The 19,084-nt window shown below is 41.7% G+C and overlaps 1 protein-coding gene across 1 annotated transcript in view; it reads left to right on the top strand.

Moving 5' to 3' along the window:
• Positions 1 to 19,084, top strand: part of LOXHD1 (lipoxygenase homology domains 1) — a 125,565-nt gene that overhangs the window by 63,080 nt on the left and 43,401 nt on the right. The window contains exons 25-30 of the mRNA XM_010582978.1: positions 2,659 to 2,840; positions 5,730 to 5,846; positions 10,024 to 10,186; positions 12,543 to 12,697; positions 13,548 to 13,757; positions 15,181 to 15,304. Coding sequence (XP_010581280.1) covers positions 2,659 to 2,840; positions 5,730 to 5,846; positions 10,024 to 10,186; positions 12,543 to 12,697; positions 13,548 to 13,757; positions 15,181 to 15,304 — 951 coding nt within the window. The remainder of the gene's footprint in view (positions 1 to 2,658; positions 2,841 to 5,729; positions 5,847 to 10,023; positions 10,187 to 12,542; positions 12,698 to 13,547; positions 13,758 to 15,180; positions 15,305 to 19,084) is intronic.

The following is a 19,084-nucleotide window of genomic DNA, read 5'->3' as shown; positions in this document are numbered from 1 at the left end:
TCTATAAGCTAGAATCATCTTTCTCCTCTGAGGATCTGCCAATCACCTCCTTGTGCCTCCTGCATGCTTTGACCAAGCTATTTTTTATTTCTCATGTCTTACTTTCTTTACCTAAAATGTCTGGAGCAGAAGAATGGATACTCTTTGCTCCCTTCCTCACTTTTGTCCGTCAACTGGAAGACATAATAGTCTTTGTGTCTGAAAAAATAAATCGGTAGACAGATACAGTGAATATGTTCATAGCAGTGAATATAACCCAGAGACCTTGTACGTGCTTCTCATCAGGTTTTTCCATGTTGTCCCAGTTGATATATATTTTGATGCAGATGTTGACTATATAATTTATTAATGTCCTTGTATATTACAATGATGTAAGGGTTTCTGGCATACCATGCCTTTGAGTACATAGTTCGTGTAAACCTGATTTTTATCAGCAATCCACATTCAGCCTTTGAAAATAGTCAGGCCTCTCTGGCAATAAAGTTGCACCAGGCTCAGTGTCAGCTTAGGCTGTTCCACCATTTAAACCATTCCCACTGTGCTATTTACTGCATTCTGGTTTCCTAACTATTAACCTGGGGGTTTCAGTTTGCCAGAGGTAACTAAAACGATTTGATTTGTTTTATGATGACTCGCGCCAGAATTTTTTCGCGCCGAACAAATGATGAAACATGTCACCGACAGTCCAATTAAATTCATCCCTGTGGGGATACAACTTTAAAAGTGCCATGTAAATGAAATGGGTGTCTGACAGCTGAAAGTTCTGCTGCTAGTGACCTTGTTACGGTGCCGCTTTGCTGATTCAGTTCTAAGCTGACGTTAATATTCAAGCAACAAGAGCAAGCGTCACGGACTTCAGCAGAGAACATCATTTTTAATTCATAATGTGTAGCATGTGATTTTTGGTCTACAGGATTTTTTCCCCCCTCTTACATACTGGAGAAACTGTTCCAGTTTACTTGCAGCACAGCAGAGCAGATTTCATTGGGTTGGGCAGAAAGAATATTAAGTACCTCCAGGCTGACGCTCTGTAGAAGAAAACTCCTTAATTTCTGTTCTCCCGAGAGCTGTTTTTAGAGAGCCTGGGTTTTTAATGAATGATTAGTCTCTGATACGCATAATCAGAGTTACTCCAACAGTAACAGATATGGTGCCAGAAACCTCTCTACCCTAACAGAGATGCTGAATCTGAAATACATCACAAAGTGCTGTCGTATAAATAGCAAAGCTGACTGGAGTCACTGCGGCATAGGAGGATGCGGATGAGAAGCAGCTGAGAAGATTGTAGTGAGGGATGGGAAACGGTGGAAGCTGGGTGGGTGGTGTACAGGAGAGGGATGGCCTGGAGCGGATCCTGGTGATAGCACTGGGTGTCGAAGGCTGTGCTTATGGGTATCGACCTGAGCTACAGGGATTGTGTCTCTTTGTGGCAGGAGAAGTCCCTGCAGTTAACTGGTGGTGCCCAAGCCTTACCTGGTATTTTTCATCTGTAGATTTCAGAAAGGATTTAAAGGAAATAGAGATAGAATTCCATTTGCCAGATGGCACACCTGAATTTACATCTCCTCATGGCAGTGGGATGTCTGAATTCCCATTATCATCCATAAATGTTTGGTCATTCACAGAGGGTGCATTTGGAGAATGATTCGGCTAACCCCGGGGAAGATGCTTGCATTTACTTGTCTCACTCTTTCTTCAAACTGCATTGACTTTAGTGATTACATCTGGAGATGTGCAGACCTATTGGATGTGCAGACATCTGAACATAGGTTTCTTACTCTGTGAGCTACACACCGTCCCACCTTGGAAACTGAGGATATTCAGCAAATCTGTGGCAGAGCCAGGAACAGAGCCCCAGTCTTATTCCTGGGTCAGTCTTATTCCTGAGCAAGTCTGAGTCACGCTCCAGCAGGACTCGGCACTGAGAAGCTGTGAAGATAGAAAAGAACAAAAAGAGGCATCAGATTTTTGGGGTCATGGGACATTCTGGAGAAACCAAGGGAACAGAATAAGGAAGTATTTAGGGACTTGATCCTTACTGTTCTGCATTAACCATTGACCTGGTAGTAATTTAACCTGTTTGCCTTGGTGCTGCAGACAAGGTGGTACCAAGAGAAAACCAGATCAGAGTGGACAGCGGAGGGTTTTATTTGTTTTCCTTATGATTGATTTTTGTCACTTGTTTAGTAACAAAAATAATGATAGATTTTTTTATCAATAAGGCTATCTTGAACATCTATATACTCCCTCCAGTTAGCTTAACTTCATCCATCTGCCTAGTTGCTCAAAAATTTGTGAATTCGTGTTTTGCTTTAAGACTTGAGCTGTTGAAGTAAATCCTGTTCCAATAACTTTAGATGTCAGGTATAAATATACTGTGTGCTTTCTGATCATGTGATTAATCCCAAAATCTCAGTAAATGAACATGCATCAAGGTCATTTGGCCTTATAGGGTTAAAGCAAATCCCTCCGGATTCTCATAGTACTGACCAGCTTGATATCTAAAAGACCACAAGTGCGTGATTCCTACCCTGTTCTCTTTAACTGAGGAGTGATCTAATCCAGATTTTGTTTCATTAAAATTTTCTCAGGAGCATTGGTATGCCGCTTACTAACTTCTGTTGGTTTGTTTTAATTTTCTGCCATTTTCTAAATCAGTTGTTCCTTACGAGATCACAGTCTACACCAGCGATATCTTTGGAGCTGGCACGGATGCGGATGTCTTCATTGTTCTCTATGGAAGCGATGGGATCTGCACTCAGCAGAAATCCTTGTGCCTCAACAAGAGAGAACAAAGGATGTATTTTGAAAGGAACTCAGTGAATCAATTCATTGTGGAGGTAAGATCAAAGATGCTCGCTCTCATCTTAGGTTGCCCTAAGGGGATTAAGAAGAGAAAATGGAGTGAAGTGAGAACTTTTCCTCCTTTAGGAAAAGGTAGTCAGCTCTTTTACTCAAAGAATGTGGGATCAAAACTCTATTCTGCAACAGAATTACTGTGTACTGGATCAAATCTTTTCTCACTGACCTTCAGTTAGTAGCAACCCAAAATTGTCAACATGCAGTGTCCCTGTGGCCTAATGCCACATTAAGACTTGTAAAGGCTGGTGCAATTTTATCATGGAGCTGAGATTCACCAATACATGGATACGGAGGCTTGTCCTTCCAGGTAAAGTTGAGAGCTGCTTTGGAAGGTCCTTACGTCTTCCATTTCCTAGACCATACTTGGTAAAGAGAGGGTACCAGTGTCCATGCATGCCGGATCTAATATGTGTACCTTTCCTTATCACTCTTACTTGCTTGCATATTTGCTTTCTCTTACAGTTTGCAATACTTTGGAAGGTAAGAGGAACCAAATGCTTGCAGTATCTCTGAAACTAGTTGCCTTGTGTTTAAGGTCTCTGCATCATTTCATGTTCCTATATCAGCAGATCGTGTTGAAGGGGCTCATCCATGGTGCTCACTACTTACGTAGCACTTCATTTGGGGTGGATGGTCCATTCATTTATGCTAACTCTATGGCAACCTAAGCATCATGCTGTCTTTCTCTGTATCCTCGGACAGAGACACCATTACTTTGCTGCAGACACCATGATTTTTGAATATTCAAGGCTAACTTTTTGAAAGATCTTATCAAGTATTTCCTGAAATGCTTGCACAACTGTATGCAAATATTAAACCAGTGCACATCAGTGAGTGAGCGCATTTACTTCTACAGTATTCAGCAATTCATATTCATAATATATTCTTATTGCTGAGAATTTGTGAGAGGCAAAAATACAGGCAGTCCTTCTCTGGCCTATCCTTTTGGTACTGTTTCATGCCCTTACCTTCCCTCCCTGGCTGCAACACCAACGCTGACTTCGTAGAGGACCTTACAACCTCTCTGTGTTTTGAGTTTGGTTTGGTTTTGTAATTGAAGGGAAATCTTACACTAAACTTTTTAACAACTTAAAATGCTTCCAGCCCACATTGTTGTTATATGGCATGAATCCTAAAATAAATCTCCAGTGTGATTCCTTAAAAACAAAGAATAAGACTTATTTTGGTGGAGTTTCCACAGTTTTTCATAATAGAGTTGCATTAATCCACAGGTATAAATCTTAAACTGAGTGTTATTGTTATTTCTTTATTCCATAAGATTTATTTTAGGTTTGGTAGAATCTGAAACATCAGTACTTTCTTCTTAGGTGAAGAAAGTGAAAATGCAGTTTGTTCTCCAGATTTATAACATCACATTAACCTGTCCCCAAACTTCATTCTCTCCTCACCAGTTCTTCTTGCTGCAGGAGATGGGGATGAAGCAAAATATATTCTTCTTTCACTTACTTGTGTAGAGCCATAATTTGGAGTTCAACAGACCTTAAAAACAATTCGGGGATCTCAGGAAACACAAACTGAGAATTGCCCCTTTGTTTTAGTGTTTTTAACTGCCTCTACCATTTTGTATTTTGCAAAAGAGATAAAAAAAGATTAAAGACTGGTCTCAGCTATGCTCCCAAGTGATGATTTGCTGAGATGCCTGCAGCAGGGCAAAGTCTGCGTCCTCTTTAACACGGATCTTCACTGGTCAAGCATCACTTTATTGCTATGTATTGATTAAAAGCCTCACTGAAAGATGAGTATTTGGACAGGACAAAAGAGGAGAAAATAATTTTCCCCTAGTGCATACTTGTGTGCATGCATGAGTTTTAGAAATGAGTTTGGATCATTTAATTATTTTGCAATGATGCTTATGCTGTCTAAAGTCAGGGCAGGGCTGGTGAAGTCAAACGCAGTTTGTTCGGAGTGTGAACCCCTTGAGTAGTGCGGTCAGTCTTACTGAGCTGAGGAGTCTTCTAAAATTATTGACGTCTTTGCTTCAGTATGGGGCAATTCTGTCAGCTGGGAAGAGAAGAAGGGAGTAGTCTCCAGTGGTGCGAATTGAGATGTTCAGTTTTCTCATGTTTCCAAGAAAAAAAAGACTCCAAGTCCCTATGGACAGAAAGACGGCTCAGTGTGCTTCTCCTACATGCAAAGGAGGTTTGCAGCCAGCCTTGTTTTTTTTTTAAAGGCCAACTATACAAAAGCTTGCACTGAAATAACCAAAAGCTATTACTTAGGAGCAAATATCATTTTTCCTGTTCAAGCCTTTGGAAGGGAGGTGACTTAAAAGTGAAGAACTGGTTACAAATTACTCTAGTAATAAGGTGAGGCATAAAAAAACCAGTAGCCACTGCATGAGAGCAATTCTGTTGACTTGCTCAGAATGGCATTAGGGTTCTGTGGCAGGAGAGAGATAATATAAAATGCCAGGCTGTTAATATTGTACTTTGACCTCCAAGCTATTCTTCCAGTGTTATAAGAGTGCACGTAAGTGTCTAAAAAGGAAAGGGATATAAAAAGAACAACTGAAGATGCAGCACCATTGCAATTTCTAAAAAATTACCTTCATTCCCACTCATACAGAGAAGCCTGAGATGCGGGACTGCTGCTGTGCAACCAAACCTATCTCATACAGTGGGTAATTTGTGTAGAGCAAGATTCCCTCCACTTTGGGGACAGAAATTCAGGGCAACCCTTTAGCTAAAATGGAAGTTAAGGCATAATTGGCATCAACACTAATATTTGCTCCCCTCGGACTTCACACAGACTGGAAAAATAGGAAATAAGCTAAAGAAGTAGTGCCTCAAAAGGCACCTGTTGTTCATGCCATAATCTTTCTTTTTTTTTTTTTTTTTTTCCTGTAGCTGGAGGATGTTGGTGACATTATTGAAAAGATTCGCATAGGACACAAGGGTGGAGGACTGAACTCTGGATGGCATTTGGACCATGTAACGATTCGGAGACTCTTACCAAACGGAAAGGTAGGCTGCAAATCCCAGAACGCTGCCATATGTTTCCATTAGCAGCCGCTTCCATTTCCCAAAGTGCATCTTCTGTATACAAAGCGTGATTAACTGTGAAAAATGACTCTCTAAAGAACAATGCACACTAATGAACTTGCTAGAGTTTGGAGATCTGGGGACAAGAAACATGTATTACCATGTTTTATTCTTCAAATGTTGATTATAAGACTCTGCAATCATTGCTTTTTTAAAAAAAATGCTGTTCTCATTGTACCTTTTGACTAGAATAGAGTTATTTCCTCCTGGCAGCGGATGGGAGCAAAGCAGAGATGTTGCTCCTCATCCTTTTGGAGACATTCGCTACTCTTTATCTTTTGTGTGAAAGAGTGATCTGTCTGCTGGGTTTGGAGGCAACATTATCATAACTTGCTTGCTGGACTGAGAGGGAAGATTCCCGAGTTTGTACCCATTGCTGTACAAATACAGCTAATAAATTACAGGGCTGAGCACTGCACCACTGTGGCTGAACATTCCCCAGTGCCCAAGGCTAACTTAGATAATGGTGTGTTTGGGTGACATGAGAGGCCAAAGCTTCCTATTTTCATGTGTAGTTTTGTTTTGAACAATCACAGGGAAGGACGTGGATGCACCATTTTAAAATAAAAAGTATTGTGGCTAAACATAGACAAGAAATAATTTCATCCCTTAATTCTGGAAAAATAAATGCAGGGAGCCAGTACAATTAAGACAAGCAAAATGTCTGTCAGTGCAAGTCCCTGAATCACTCATATAAAAAATGTCAAATTAGGTCCTAGGACTTTTGGTTGCTCATGTTAACAGGATTAAGGCAGTGCAGCCATATCAGTCATCTTGATCTTGTCCGCATAAGAAACTGTGCTTCGGCCCTGCTTTCAGATGCTGGCTGTAGGAACAGGAATGAAGCTGGCTGCAGGGAAGTTCAGGAGAAAATCACCACTTCAGGACCAGTTCAGAATTGGAGCAGTAGCTGTGTTTGGGAATACCTGGGCTCTCTCCTCTGTCTTGTCCTTTCTCCCCTCATTCCGAAGGGAGGTCAGCTTTCATCTCCACCTCAATGCTCAGGTCTGCCCCTTCCTGAAGTGACTTCTAATATCAAGTGTTGGTGTAAACACGACCTCCTCAGTCATGGTGAACCTACTTGATTCCTCCTTCAAAATTTCCAGGATATGTTTTAGTCTCTTTGCCTCACGATCAACTCAAAGGTCTGCCCTGAGCCTTCCTCATCATGCTCAAGCCTGTGTCCTCCCGTACAAGCTTCTTCACAAGCCAATACCCTTTGATTGTTTCTCACGATCACCTTTTTGCCAGTCTGTTATTATCAGACCCTCTGTCTGTGTATTGACTAACCTTTGCCTTGTACAGCTTCATTAGGCTAACGAACGTTGGTTTTGGAGATACTGTTACTGGTCATAGGCTAGCGAAGATGAAGAGGGGGATGCACAAAGGTATGGAAACGAAGGGAAAAGAGATTCGTGGGCTGCCCTTTTCTACACCTACCATTAGCTGAGCACTTTGGGAAGCTTCCGAGAGCTCTGTGTTGGGTGCTCTTCCATTAGCCCAGAAAGGGTCTCGGGGCTGTGGGGCTCTGCAGTCCTTACAGCAGCTTTGAAGGACAGACAGTGAGAAAGCTGGGAAGGTGGAGGAAGGGAAGAAGACCATGAACAACTTAAAAATTGAGAGATTCACAATTCTGCTGATCTTTTGATTATGGCATGGGAAAAAAGAAGAAAGCAGAGCACTGCGTGATGCCGCTGATCAGCCGCAGGATATTATGACCTGCCACAGGATAGCAATATGCTGCTGCCAATGCTTCTAAAAGCTATGCTACCTGATTAGACTGCTAAGATGTGTCTAGATGTAGCTGTAATGCTGCAAAAGAAAAATGAGGTCAGTAACTTTTCAGATTAAATTGAAAGCACTTGGGTAGGAAACTAAGATTGTTGCATGCCAATAAAGCTCTGTCTTGGCATGCCAATTATATCTGATAATTCTATTTCATTTGTTACAACTTGGAGAAGGGCAAAGCACTGACTTTTAGCACACTATCATACCCTGCTTCTAGCTTAGGGCCAGACTCAGACTCTAATGAAACAAATTCTGTTTGGAGCTGCAAGAGGATTTTACCGTGGGTAACATAAAACAGTGCACTTTATGTCACTTAAATATTAATGCAATCACTAACAAGGAAACTCCAATAAAAACTGTGGCAATGACATGGTGATTAACAATAATGATACAATTAACTCTTGCAGTAACTGCGCATTATGCCCCACTGTGCAGGCACTCAAGTCCCTTGATATCCTATTACCAAATAAACAGTGTTCATATCAACGGCACGTACAGCCAACATTATGGATGTTTAAGAGCAGTTAAAAGCTTCAGCAAGAGACATGACTGAAATGGGATCTCTACCAGGAGTAGAGAGTTTCAGCACTGAAGCATCATTCTGGAAAGCCCTCTCTTCACAGACTGTAGGTGGGGAGATGAGTACTGTTCATTGGCTCAGCATACAGTGAGATAATACAGGTTATGTGGTCAGACAGCCGTGCAGAAATGAGGAGGCAGAAGTAGTGGTGTGGCCGGTCATTAGATGCTGTATTTTGCTTGTACAGCACAAATAACACTTGAAAGTAAAATATTTGAGAACATCTCAAGTGCTGCCTGTTTTGTTTGATACCGTTCTGTACAAGTCATGCTTCAAACTGCCTTACGGAGTTAAACATTGCAAGTCTGGGATTAAACAGCAGCACTGCAGGGAGCAGCAGAGAGGAGAAGAAATGGTGTTTTATTGACAGCAGAAGATTTGGGCTACGTGGGTTCAAAGGCTGAGTCTGCTGCAGACTCAAGGCTCAAGTCACACAAGTCCCTTGGAGAGGTTCAGCTCAAGCAGATCAACTGGTCTGGGATTTGTGCGTGGTGGTACGATGACCTGTTCGTTCCAGGTGAGCAGTGACTGGGGTGCACCTCTAATCTTAGGTGCACAACCTATTCCTCCCCAGTGACCGTGTCAGGGAGGGCAGGATCTGGCAGCTCAAGGATGCTCAGCGCAGTAGTAGACAGTGATAACAACATTCAGGATTGCTACAGGGAGAGCTATTCCCTTCTTTTACTATATATTAATATTTTAGGATTTAAATAGTAAACATAGTGAAGAAAGGACCCTGTATTGGTTTGATAAATAATTACATGAGAGTAATTAAGGTGGACACTATTCATACTTATGTTATACGTGAAAGTGATGGCACACAGAGTACTAGAAACGGCAGAAAGTCCCTGGGCTACTTAGGAGAGAAATGATGAAGTTGTCAGTAAGGAAAGGGCCTTTTTTTTTTTTTTTTCCTTTATTTAGTTACTGTGAGATTAAAACTAACTTTTTTTTTTTCTGTTCAGACTTGTGGGCTCTGCAACTTGCATGATGGCTCATGCCCCTTTCTTTATGGAGACATAGCCTGGGGTGCCCAGCACACAGAAAACTGCCTGCATCTTACCATCTCGGAGGCCTTATGGGAGTCTGTTCTTAATGAGTAGTCTGGGATTGATTTTGTTTACCAAGTGGAAAACACATGTTCTATTGTTTTTGTTTGTTTGATGAAAGAAATCATATTTGTTTCCACCAAAGTGAAGTCAAACCAAAAGATCAAAAATTAAATCGCTATTTTTCTCCTCTTAATGCACGTATGGGAATTGCCTGGAAACCAGCTTCAGTCACAGAATTATAGGGCAAAAATCCTGAAGTATTGACTCAGAATAAACCCCCTACTGACTTCAAAGAGAATGCTCCCTGAGTAAGGATTGAAGAGGGATTGCAGAGTCTCAGTAAAACACAGCTTCAGCGGGAATGGTGCAGTCCCGGTTAGGAATTTGCACGATCGAAAACTGGGAAGGGCAGAGATCTACTGGATCATACAGCCAGTCTTACGCAGCCATTGGGAATTCTGTTCTCTGCTACACATTCAGTGCTTCTTCTCAGAGTCCTCAGATGTCCTCTTTTTGGAGGAAATCTATTTCTATATACTGTTTCAGGTCTGCATCTACATACACATGCATACATACATGAGTTGAAAATCCTTGCCTGCACGTCAGAGTATTTTCAAAGGGGAAATGCTAACGTGTTCACATTATTTTGAAGAGATTATCTCTGTCATGTTTACTTCAGGGCTCAGAAACTGTCACATTTCCATGTGAAAGATGGCTTGCAAAATCTGAAGATGACGGCGAGATTGTCAGAGAACTGGTACCATCTGATATTTTTACTGAAAAACTCATGAAGGATGGGACACTCAAGCAGATAGAGGAAGAAGTTGAAGACCCGTTAGAAGGTAATACAATCCTAGGAGTAGGTAGGGACCTGTTAATCTGATTTTTTGGAACAAAACTTGTGGATGATTCTGCAAACATCCTTACTTGTTTGCCCAACTTCACCTGTCCTGTGCACTCTGCTCCTTCCTTTCCTACCCTACCAGTCTGATTCACGCTCCTCTTTCCTCCCAAAGTTGTTTTTCCTACGGCTCTTCAGGTACGTATGGATACCCTCTAAAAATTTGGCTCTAGGCAGCCACCCTCACCTCATTAAAGTGCTTCTGGGGAGGAGAATAAATTGTTCACATTCAGTGTTTGGTCCTCCTGGTAAATGAAGGAATTGAAGAAGAACTGAAGTTTCATCCTAAACTCATTGCCTCTCTGTATGCCCAGCTGTTCATAACTCTTTTTTCTAGAAACTCCTTTTCCCACCCCGTGCTCCCTCTGCCCTTGAGAGAAGTCATGAACCTTCCTACACCCTGAGCAGAGCAAATTGAATTCAGCTGCCACCTTCATTCTCAGTTCTTGCATCTGGCAACAAGATGATTCAAGAGAGAAAATCATTCCTCTCCCTGTTTCTTTTCTCTCAGAGTCTGATTTGCATTTACATTTACCATTGTCAGGGTGGAATTTATACGGATTGTAAGTGTTTTCCATTGCCAGGCAAAGAGGTGCCTTGCCGTAAGGAAGGCTGGAGCCTTTGCACTGTGCCTTTAGAAGAGACAGGTGTACTTTTTCCCCTGTTAGGAAGTATGTGATAGCCCATGGGAGACTTTTTTTCCTGCAGAGGGAAAGGCAGTTTTAATATCAATTAGTAAGTGTCATGACTGCTAGATGCCTGCATGGCATTTTCTGTAACTTACTCACTTCTGTTGCTTTACCTTGCATTAGTTACCATGTGTTAACTAACCTAGGTGACTCATTTTTTCCTTCTAAAGGCAAAGCCTTAAAATAAGTCTTACAGTCTATAGAATAGGGTGGGTTTTTTTGATAACTGAAGGTTTCTTCTGGCGGGGAGCTAGGGCTAAGTTTGGGAACTTCTGCTTTAGATATAAAATACCTGGGACTGGAATTACATCTTCTGCATCTCTATGAGTCCTCATACATCTTGAGCACTGACGCAGTGTAAATGACAGCAATGGCAAATCAGCTTGTGGTATTCAGAGCATCATCTTTTATGTAGTAGACTGCATTTCAGTCCTGAAGGTCCCCAAAACTGGCAAGCAAAAAACAAAGAGGGATGAATTGACCAATTATTAGACTATATGCATTGCTTCCTTCATTACTAATGTAGCAGTTGTCTTGCAAATATGAAGCTGTAATTCTGTAGGACGTAATGTGAAGAGGCAAACCAGAAAACCTGGCATTGCACCTAGCCTGATGAATGGCCGTGATCCATTTCTTAGAGAAACTGATGGAAATCTTTCATGGACTATGAAGCAAAAGGAGCCCTGTTTTACAGAGAAAGCTAGGTACAGAAGAAAAAGACAATATAGATTTCTCTATTTTCTGTTAATGTACAAAGAAGAATCCTAACTAAGACTTTGTGCCTCTTCCTCAGTTGCATTGCCCTGGGATTTGCAAGGAGGCGTTCTCTAGGGCTCGTATGCCATCGGGGTAATCAGAGACTTGTACAGCCCCTAATTGTTTTCCTGGAGAGGATGCTTCCCATAACTGTTTGTTTTCCCTGTGTAATCGGGAAAAGAGTAGCAAAATAAAAATAGGAGTATTTAACAGGGTTAGTAAAGCACATTACTAAAGATTTGATGAGGTTTTATTGGATCATCATTGAGCAAGCTAAAGAGAAAGGGTACTTAAACAATACAGCTCCAACACTTCCTTAATTAAATACCGTCTCAGCAAAAGGACCCAGAAACCTGTTCTCTTTCTGTTTGGGGAATTTATAGAGATACATGCCATTAACTCTGGTAGTAATTGCACATCTGAATCCCTGGAGTTTGTTTATGGAAGATGGAGTATTAAGAATTCACAACACTGAATCACTTGTTCTCAGACGTATGTCCCTTGAGCCTCAGTATGAAAAGGTGCTGAGTTCCTTCACCTCTATCAACATCGTATCCAGTAATAACCGTAATGATTCTTTGCACTTTTAACTGCTCAATATGTGATCAAAGCAATGCACAGGCATTGATTAGGTGGAAAAAAAGGAAAGTCAGCAAATTTCAGCCCAGTGATTCCCCAACCTCTGGATCATTACCAGAAGCCTGAAAGGATAAAGCATATGGGATCTTAAACCTCCAAGAACTGAGTGATGAGCAGAAAGTTTGGGGACCATTTTCTTAGGTAAATTCAGTATCTAACATAGGCTTCGATAATTCACCTGGCCAGAAATCACACCTCTGTTTCTTTCTGCAGTTCACACGTACAAGATAAGTGTGTTCACTGGAGATATCTATGGTGCTGGGACAGACGCTAATGTTTTCCTAAATATCTACGGAGATCTGGGGGACACAGGAGAGAGAAAACTCAGCAAATCTGAAACAAATTTCAACAAGTTTGAAAGAGGACAGGTACAAATGTAATGGGTTAATAATACTTTCCATTTCACAGTCTTTAACCTAAAAAGTCCATGACTGTCTTTATAGCCTGAGCTTTCCTATGAGGGATGAATTGATTGATTCCATTTACCGTGTTCATTACCTCTTAAAATGCTTTGTATGGATTTTGTCAGCTGGGTATTACAACTGACAGGCACTGCAGCAAATGGGTAGATGTTTCTGCAAAGTCACTGATAGTCAAATTATGAGCTTGGTCCATATAAACTGGCTTGAATTGTTAGCTGCAGATTTGAGAGCACACAAAACCTGAGGTGTCTCATTCTTACAGCCTCTGTGCAACTGATTTGCATGTACATAGTATATATTCTAATTCACTGCAGAGCATGAGAAATTGATGGGACCTAAGCTGCATCTGTATTTGACAAAATAACTCCAAAAGGGGTGCTCTGTGGCCAGTCCGTGAGTCATATTCACGGCGTCATATGGAGATACTCAAATATAATGATGGCAAAGGTTGTCTTATCTGGATTGCCCATACAAATCTAACCGGATTAGAAAGGGAGTATACTTAGACTTAAAAATCAGGGTGTAAAATTCCAGGAATTCAATATTCTAACTGAAAAAGTGACATTTTGTGCAGCTTCCCCTCATAGCAGAAGCAGACTTCAAAACACTTCCCTGCAGAACAGTTTTAGCATGCAGGTATGCCTCTATAGACTGCTACAAAGCTTTTAACCAAACACCATCATGTGAGATGGAATTTAAACACATATTGTGCTCTGTAGTCTCCGTTTGCTTTTGTCTGGTAGATGATCTGTTGAGAGCTCGTTAACAGAAGCAACTGCTATTGGACACCCTGCAGGAGGATACGTTTACTATACAGGCCGTGGACCTTGGCATTTTGTACAAGATCAAGATTCGTCATGACAATAGCATGTTCAGTCCTGACTGGTTCCTGGAAAAAGTAGAGATCCTGGATGAGACCACAGAGGAGTCATTCGTTTTCCTATGTGAGCGCTGGCTCTCTAAAAAGAAAGAGGACAAAAAGATAGAGCGTATGCTTTATGAACAGGTATGGTTACAGCTCAAGCTGTGATCCCAACCCATTGCTACTAATAAATATAAAATCATTGTCTATCTGGTTGAAGTCCAAGACAGATCATTAGGGACTTATGGTTTTTGACTTGTCCAAAATGAATTTGTGATTTTCAGACAAGTGCTGAAAGTATGGCCACTCTCAGCCCAGTATCACTACCTCTGTAATTGGCAATTTCAACAGGAAAATCTAGGAGTCTAAGTGAAACTCTTCAGCTGAGAGTCAAAGTACCTTGCTGATGCACAGTAGAGTATATTTCCCTGCTGCTCTCCTTGCTGTGCCCACAAAGTAGGTTAGTTATGGGTCCCAATATTCAAAGTCCTCAAGCCAAAATATCAGGTCCTTTGACTTCATCCTCATTGGACTGAATGGGTTTATCTTTTCAGCAACTTCTTCCACCAATGCCAAACATAAAAAATCTAGTTTCTTTGCTACCACTCAAAGCACCAAATGGTTTTTAGTGAAATGCCCTTTCTACTTGCACATTCTCTGTTGCTTTATCAGGCTAATATAGCTAATTGGAATTCGAGGTACATACACTAATTAAAATTAGGAAACAAGATTAATAGACCTCTATTGCTTCTATACAGTGAGGCATAATAAAGCAGCTGATTATAAGTCCGTTGTATTTAAGGAGTCCACTTTGCAAAATACAATGACATTTTAATTGACAGTTACCACTAAAATTATCATCAATGAAATTGGGCCAGACTCATCCTGAGTACAACAGAATGGATGTAAGAAGAGTTACACCATGGATGAGTATTGCCATATGCTCCCTCATAAAATTGCAGCAGACAATGCTATGAATTCTTGTGGTCACACTTACCCTGTTGCTCATATCAATTCATAATGAGGAAAAGCTAATCACTTTTTTTTTTTTTAAATTACTTGACTGTGTCACAAGAGCCTCACATTTATCGGACAACAACACTGAACGCATCTGCAGTAACTTCTCAAATACAATAGATGTTTCATATCATTCAGATTTGCAGTACTCTCCCTCTTACGCTCTTTGACCTGTACCAGGTCAATTAGTCTGACACCACAGTGTGTGCCCTGGTAAGCAAATCTGGCACCGTCCCATCCATCTGAATTGTCTGTGGCTCTTGCTCACACGGGTAGCAGAGAAAAGTCACAACACACCATTAAAGTCCATTAGGTCCATTATATTTTCTTCTATTGTAACACGCATCCAAAATAGCCTGTCAAGGTTACCAATGAAGTAAATGAATGACCTGCAGTAAATTACAAGTCACATTTATTTGAGCTACACTGAGCAAAACGCTACCTGGGAAACTACAGGGATTTATTCTCACGTTCTTGGAGGCACATGGGAAAAGCTGACAACACTTGAGTACTCAACCTCATTACCCTCCCATACATACCTTCCAACTAGAGCTATGACGGTGAGCGAAACAGCCTGGATGGCTCGTCTGTCAGCCTGTCGAGTCAGGACAGCAATGCGAACGTGAAGGAGATGAAAAAATCCAGCTTGGTCAAGGCGGCAGAAAAAGGATCATGTAAGCGAGCACCGTGTTTGATTGCATGCATACCTGTGTTCTTGGCTTTCAGTGCTTGAGAGGTTGCGTTCGTCCTGATGAAGAACAGGGAGAGGCAGAACAGCAGATTGCTTCTCTTCACCATGTGTTACGACCACTTTGGGAAAGGCTGGATCAGTGCTTGAGTTTCTATGTTTGCTGCTTTTCCTATAGCTCTCCTACCCTAACAGTGGGATAAGCCATGAAGTTCACAGTGACTTCAGTGTTTCCAACTCTCTTCTTTCTCTCCTGTGGAAATCTGTGATGCTGCAGCTTGTCAGAATTAACTTCTCCATTGCCAGCAGACACAGGTTCTCCGAACAGTGTGGTGCTTTGGACAATGTGGCAATATCATTAGGTAGGTGGTTAGTCAAAGGTATGCTGTTTTTGGTTGTGGTGAGGTAAAAGGCACAGGGGACCTCTATGGGCAACTACAATCCCAAGTTGTGTCCCTTTTAGATGCCTAAAGTTAGATGAGTGCCTCCACACCACCAAATGTGGAAAAAGAGCTAGTCAACAACGTCCATAGGGCCACCTCAGAAAGAAACCCACTGACCTGAAGAATCATACTCCCTTTTCCTTCTCCTCCACCAACAACTTCATTGCAGACAGCACTTCAGAAGTGAGGAGACGTGACACTGCCCTCTGAACAGCAGGGTCTGATAGAGTTAAGGGAAGAATTTATGCAAGTTTTGTATAATTTTGTCTGAAGTGTCCTTCAAAGGATCCAAAGCTCTTTGCAGTGAGAGGGACGATAGTCAGACATGCTAACACCAAAAGAGCCTCCCTTGGATTATCAGAGGCTCTTTTCCGCACGATTCCTTAAAGTAGCTCTTGTTGCTGATAGCAGCTGCCTTTTTCCTCCTATATCTCTTTCACCTACTCAGGATGATGTTTCATGTAGCATATTAGATCTGAGTTACCAAAGAAGGCTTTGAATTTCCTGAGGCCTTATTTGCCATGCTTAAGCCATCTCCCCTTTTCAGGATCAGGGTAGTAGTGCCTCATCACCAAGGATGTTTATTTAATATGAATCTAAATGTCATTTATTTTAGAACCCTTCAGGGTTTTTTTGTTACAACAGGTAGCTGCATCACAGAAACTGTTGGGTTGGGAGGGGAGTGGGATATGGGGAGCTGAGCAAAAGCACAGATAAGTCTCTTGGCTCCCAGAAAACAAGCTTCGACTAGGAATGCTCAGGCAAGTTTTCTTTTCTACAAGATGGATTGTCTTATAATTGGGCAGGAGGGTCTGCAAGCACTGTCACTGAAAGACAAGGAGTTCATGAAATCTGGACTGAGGTTCTTGCTCAAATAACCGATGGAAACAGTTGATAGCTCCAGTGTAGATTTTCATCTTTAGGCTCTGGTTCCTGAGACAAAGCAAAGCTGAATATAGAAGAAAAATCTCTTTCTAGACTGCAAATTATAAAAAGTGAAGTATGCCGGACTGTCTGCAAAGGACAGCTTTCATGCAGGGAAGCTAATCTTGTTTTGTTTCTGTCCTGGCTGTGAAGGAAGCCTGGAAGATCACTGTCCATCAGCTGAAGTTAACTTTTGCAGAAAACTTCCCCAGTCCATTGATATTTCCTTGCAACTTCATTACCACACAAGCTTTTTTCTCTATATTTATATACCTTTTGATTAACCACCTCTCTGTTCCAGGACAATGATTTATCATCTAACTTGCACCTACAGTTTGTTGTCAACCTACATGGGGTCTTTTTAGCTTTAGATTAAGATTTTAGAGGTATGATTAAGACACTGTGTTGTAACAACTGGGCAGCAGCTGAGTCACAGTTACTGTCTGTATATGTGCTCTTAGTCCACAGCAAGTGCAAAATAATTAAACTTATCTTAAACTTCTGCAGTAAGCCAAGTGTAAAATGATGTAATTTGGCTTAGGAGTTTCAGGTAGCTTTTACTGACATGGTTCAACGGAACTCACACAAATGGTTACTGCAGCTCAGCTGATGCCCGGTAGCTTGTTGGGATGTGATACCTGGGTTGCATGTCCCACGCCTTTAAGTTGTGAAGCAGACACAATGCTGCACATTGCTTAACCTGGTCTGCAACCCATGTGTCTTGGGGCAACCCTTCTTTTGTAATCCCGTATTGTGTTCAAACGAAAAATAAGTGATTTCCATGTTCCGTCTGATATTACTTCTGTGGTGAGACAATGGATAACATCTGCCATGTTGGCATTCCATGTAGTTTCACAAATAATGGATAAAACATCAGCATCTCCCAGGAGAACCCCTTTCCAGCAGAGCTAGGATAGTTCCCATCATCCCCATTGTGCCAGGGTGGTCTTTCTTCTCTGAGCCCTGGAGCTTGTCATCACCGCTATCTCTGTGGCAGTGACATGGCCTCATTAAGAAAACTGCATCTCGAAGGAATGTCAGATAAGATGGACTGTGTGAGCCAGACAGCCACCTCCTGAGCTGGATAAAAAGCCAGCTGTTAATTAGTTGATTAGGGGAAGCGGTATTAGGAGTTGCCTGGGAAAGGGAGTGACAATTTGGGCAGCCCAGTTTGGACTCTCTCACGCTCAAATCGGTGAATACCTTTGAGGGGCAGGAGGTGATGTGAGGATGGAGCACAGAGAAAGGTCCTGTTGATTAGGAACCTGTTTGCATCCGAACTGGGAACCCTGCCCCATGCTGGAGAGAAGTGCCAGAGATGGTGTGGTCTCCATCCCTAACGAAAGTCAACCCCGTGGGAGGGGGACATGTGCCCTCAAACAGCCTGAACTCTGCGCAGGGACTCAAGGAAGCGGGGGGCAAAGAGAGATGGGCTGGAGAACCTGTGGTGTCCTGCTGTGCCCAGGTTTTGCGTTCTCCCAGGTTTGAAGAAGTAGAACTGTGGAGTCCCAGAGAAAGAGGGAGACAATGGAGAAGGGAGATAAACAACCTAAAGGATCGCTTTTCTGGTTTTTAAAGGAAAGAACAGCAAACTGTTTCCTGGTGTCTGCAAGCTACTCTATGTCTCCGTATCCATTATTTAAAGGGGGAAATTATAAAAATTTCTCATAGTTCTCATTTTTTATATATGTGTTTCAAACACTTTGGCTTGAGGGTGCAACTTCAGTTGGAAATGATGGTAGTTCTGTGAACTTAGTCTGTCACAGAACAGGGTAAAAACTGTATATAAGAAAATTTTGTCCCTACTCAAAATGTACTTTATTTAAAAGAGTAGTCTGGAGCTGTTCTAAACATGACCCCTCAACATATTCTCATAAAATCTGTCTTGCCTACAGCTAGACCCTTTCTCCTGTTAATACCAGCAGCTCCAATGGTTATTTTGTGAAGAATGCATTACACATCATTATGCTGATGTGCACGCTGAAATGTAAATGATACCATAAAGGGGAGAATAAGTCTTGCCTAATCACCAGTTCATTTTGTGTTGGTACACGAAATCCTCAAACTGAGGCTGAATGAATCTCTTTGGGTTCTGCTCTGTCCACAGGTAAGAACAGATTTGGTCGGCATGAATTCCTGATACTGCACACATATTCTGAGCTTGATGTGAGTTTCTAGTACAAGCCCCACCCCAAAAATGTTGTTAGTCATCATAAAGCAAAACTAGATGTCAATCCCAGATGATTTGAAAGCCAACCAAGTTTTTTTGTCAAGGTTTATAAACCTTTTTTTTTTTAAAATTGAAAAAGTGATGATGGAAGCCAGGCTGAGTTTCGAGTCTGTGACAAGGCAAGTTTCAGAGCTCCGAGTCTTGTCAGAATGGCTTGAACAGCCCTGCA

This window comes from Haliaeetus leucocephalus, unplaced genomic scaffold (genome assembly GCF_000737465.1).
Source record: "Haliaeetus leucocephalus isolate CR32 unplaced genomic scaffold, Haliaeetus_leucocephalus-4.0 Scaffold866, whole genome shotgun sequence".
NCBI lineage: Eukaryota > Metazoa > Chordata > Aves > Accipitriformes > Accipitridae > Haliaeetus > Haliaeetus leucocephalus.
This window is presented reverse-complemented; position numbering and strand designations above follow the sequence as displayed.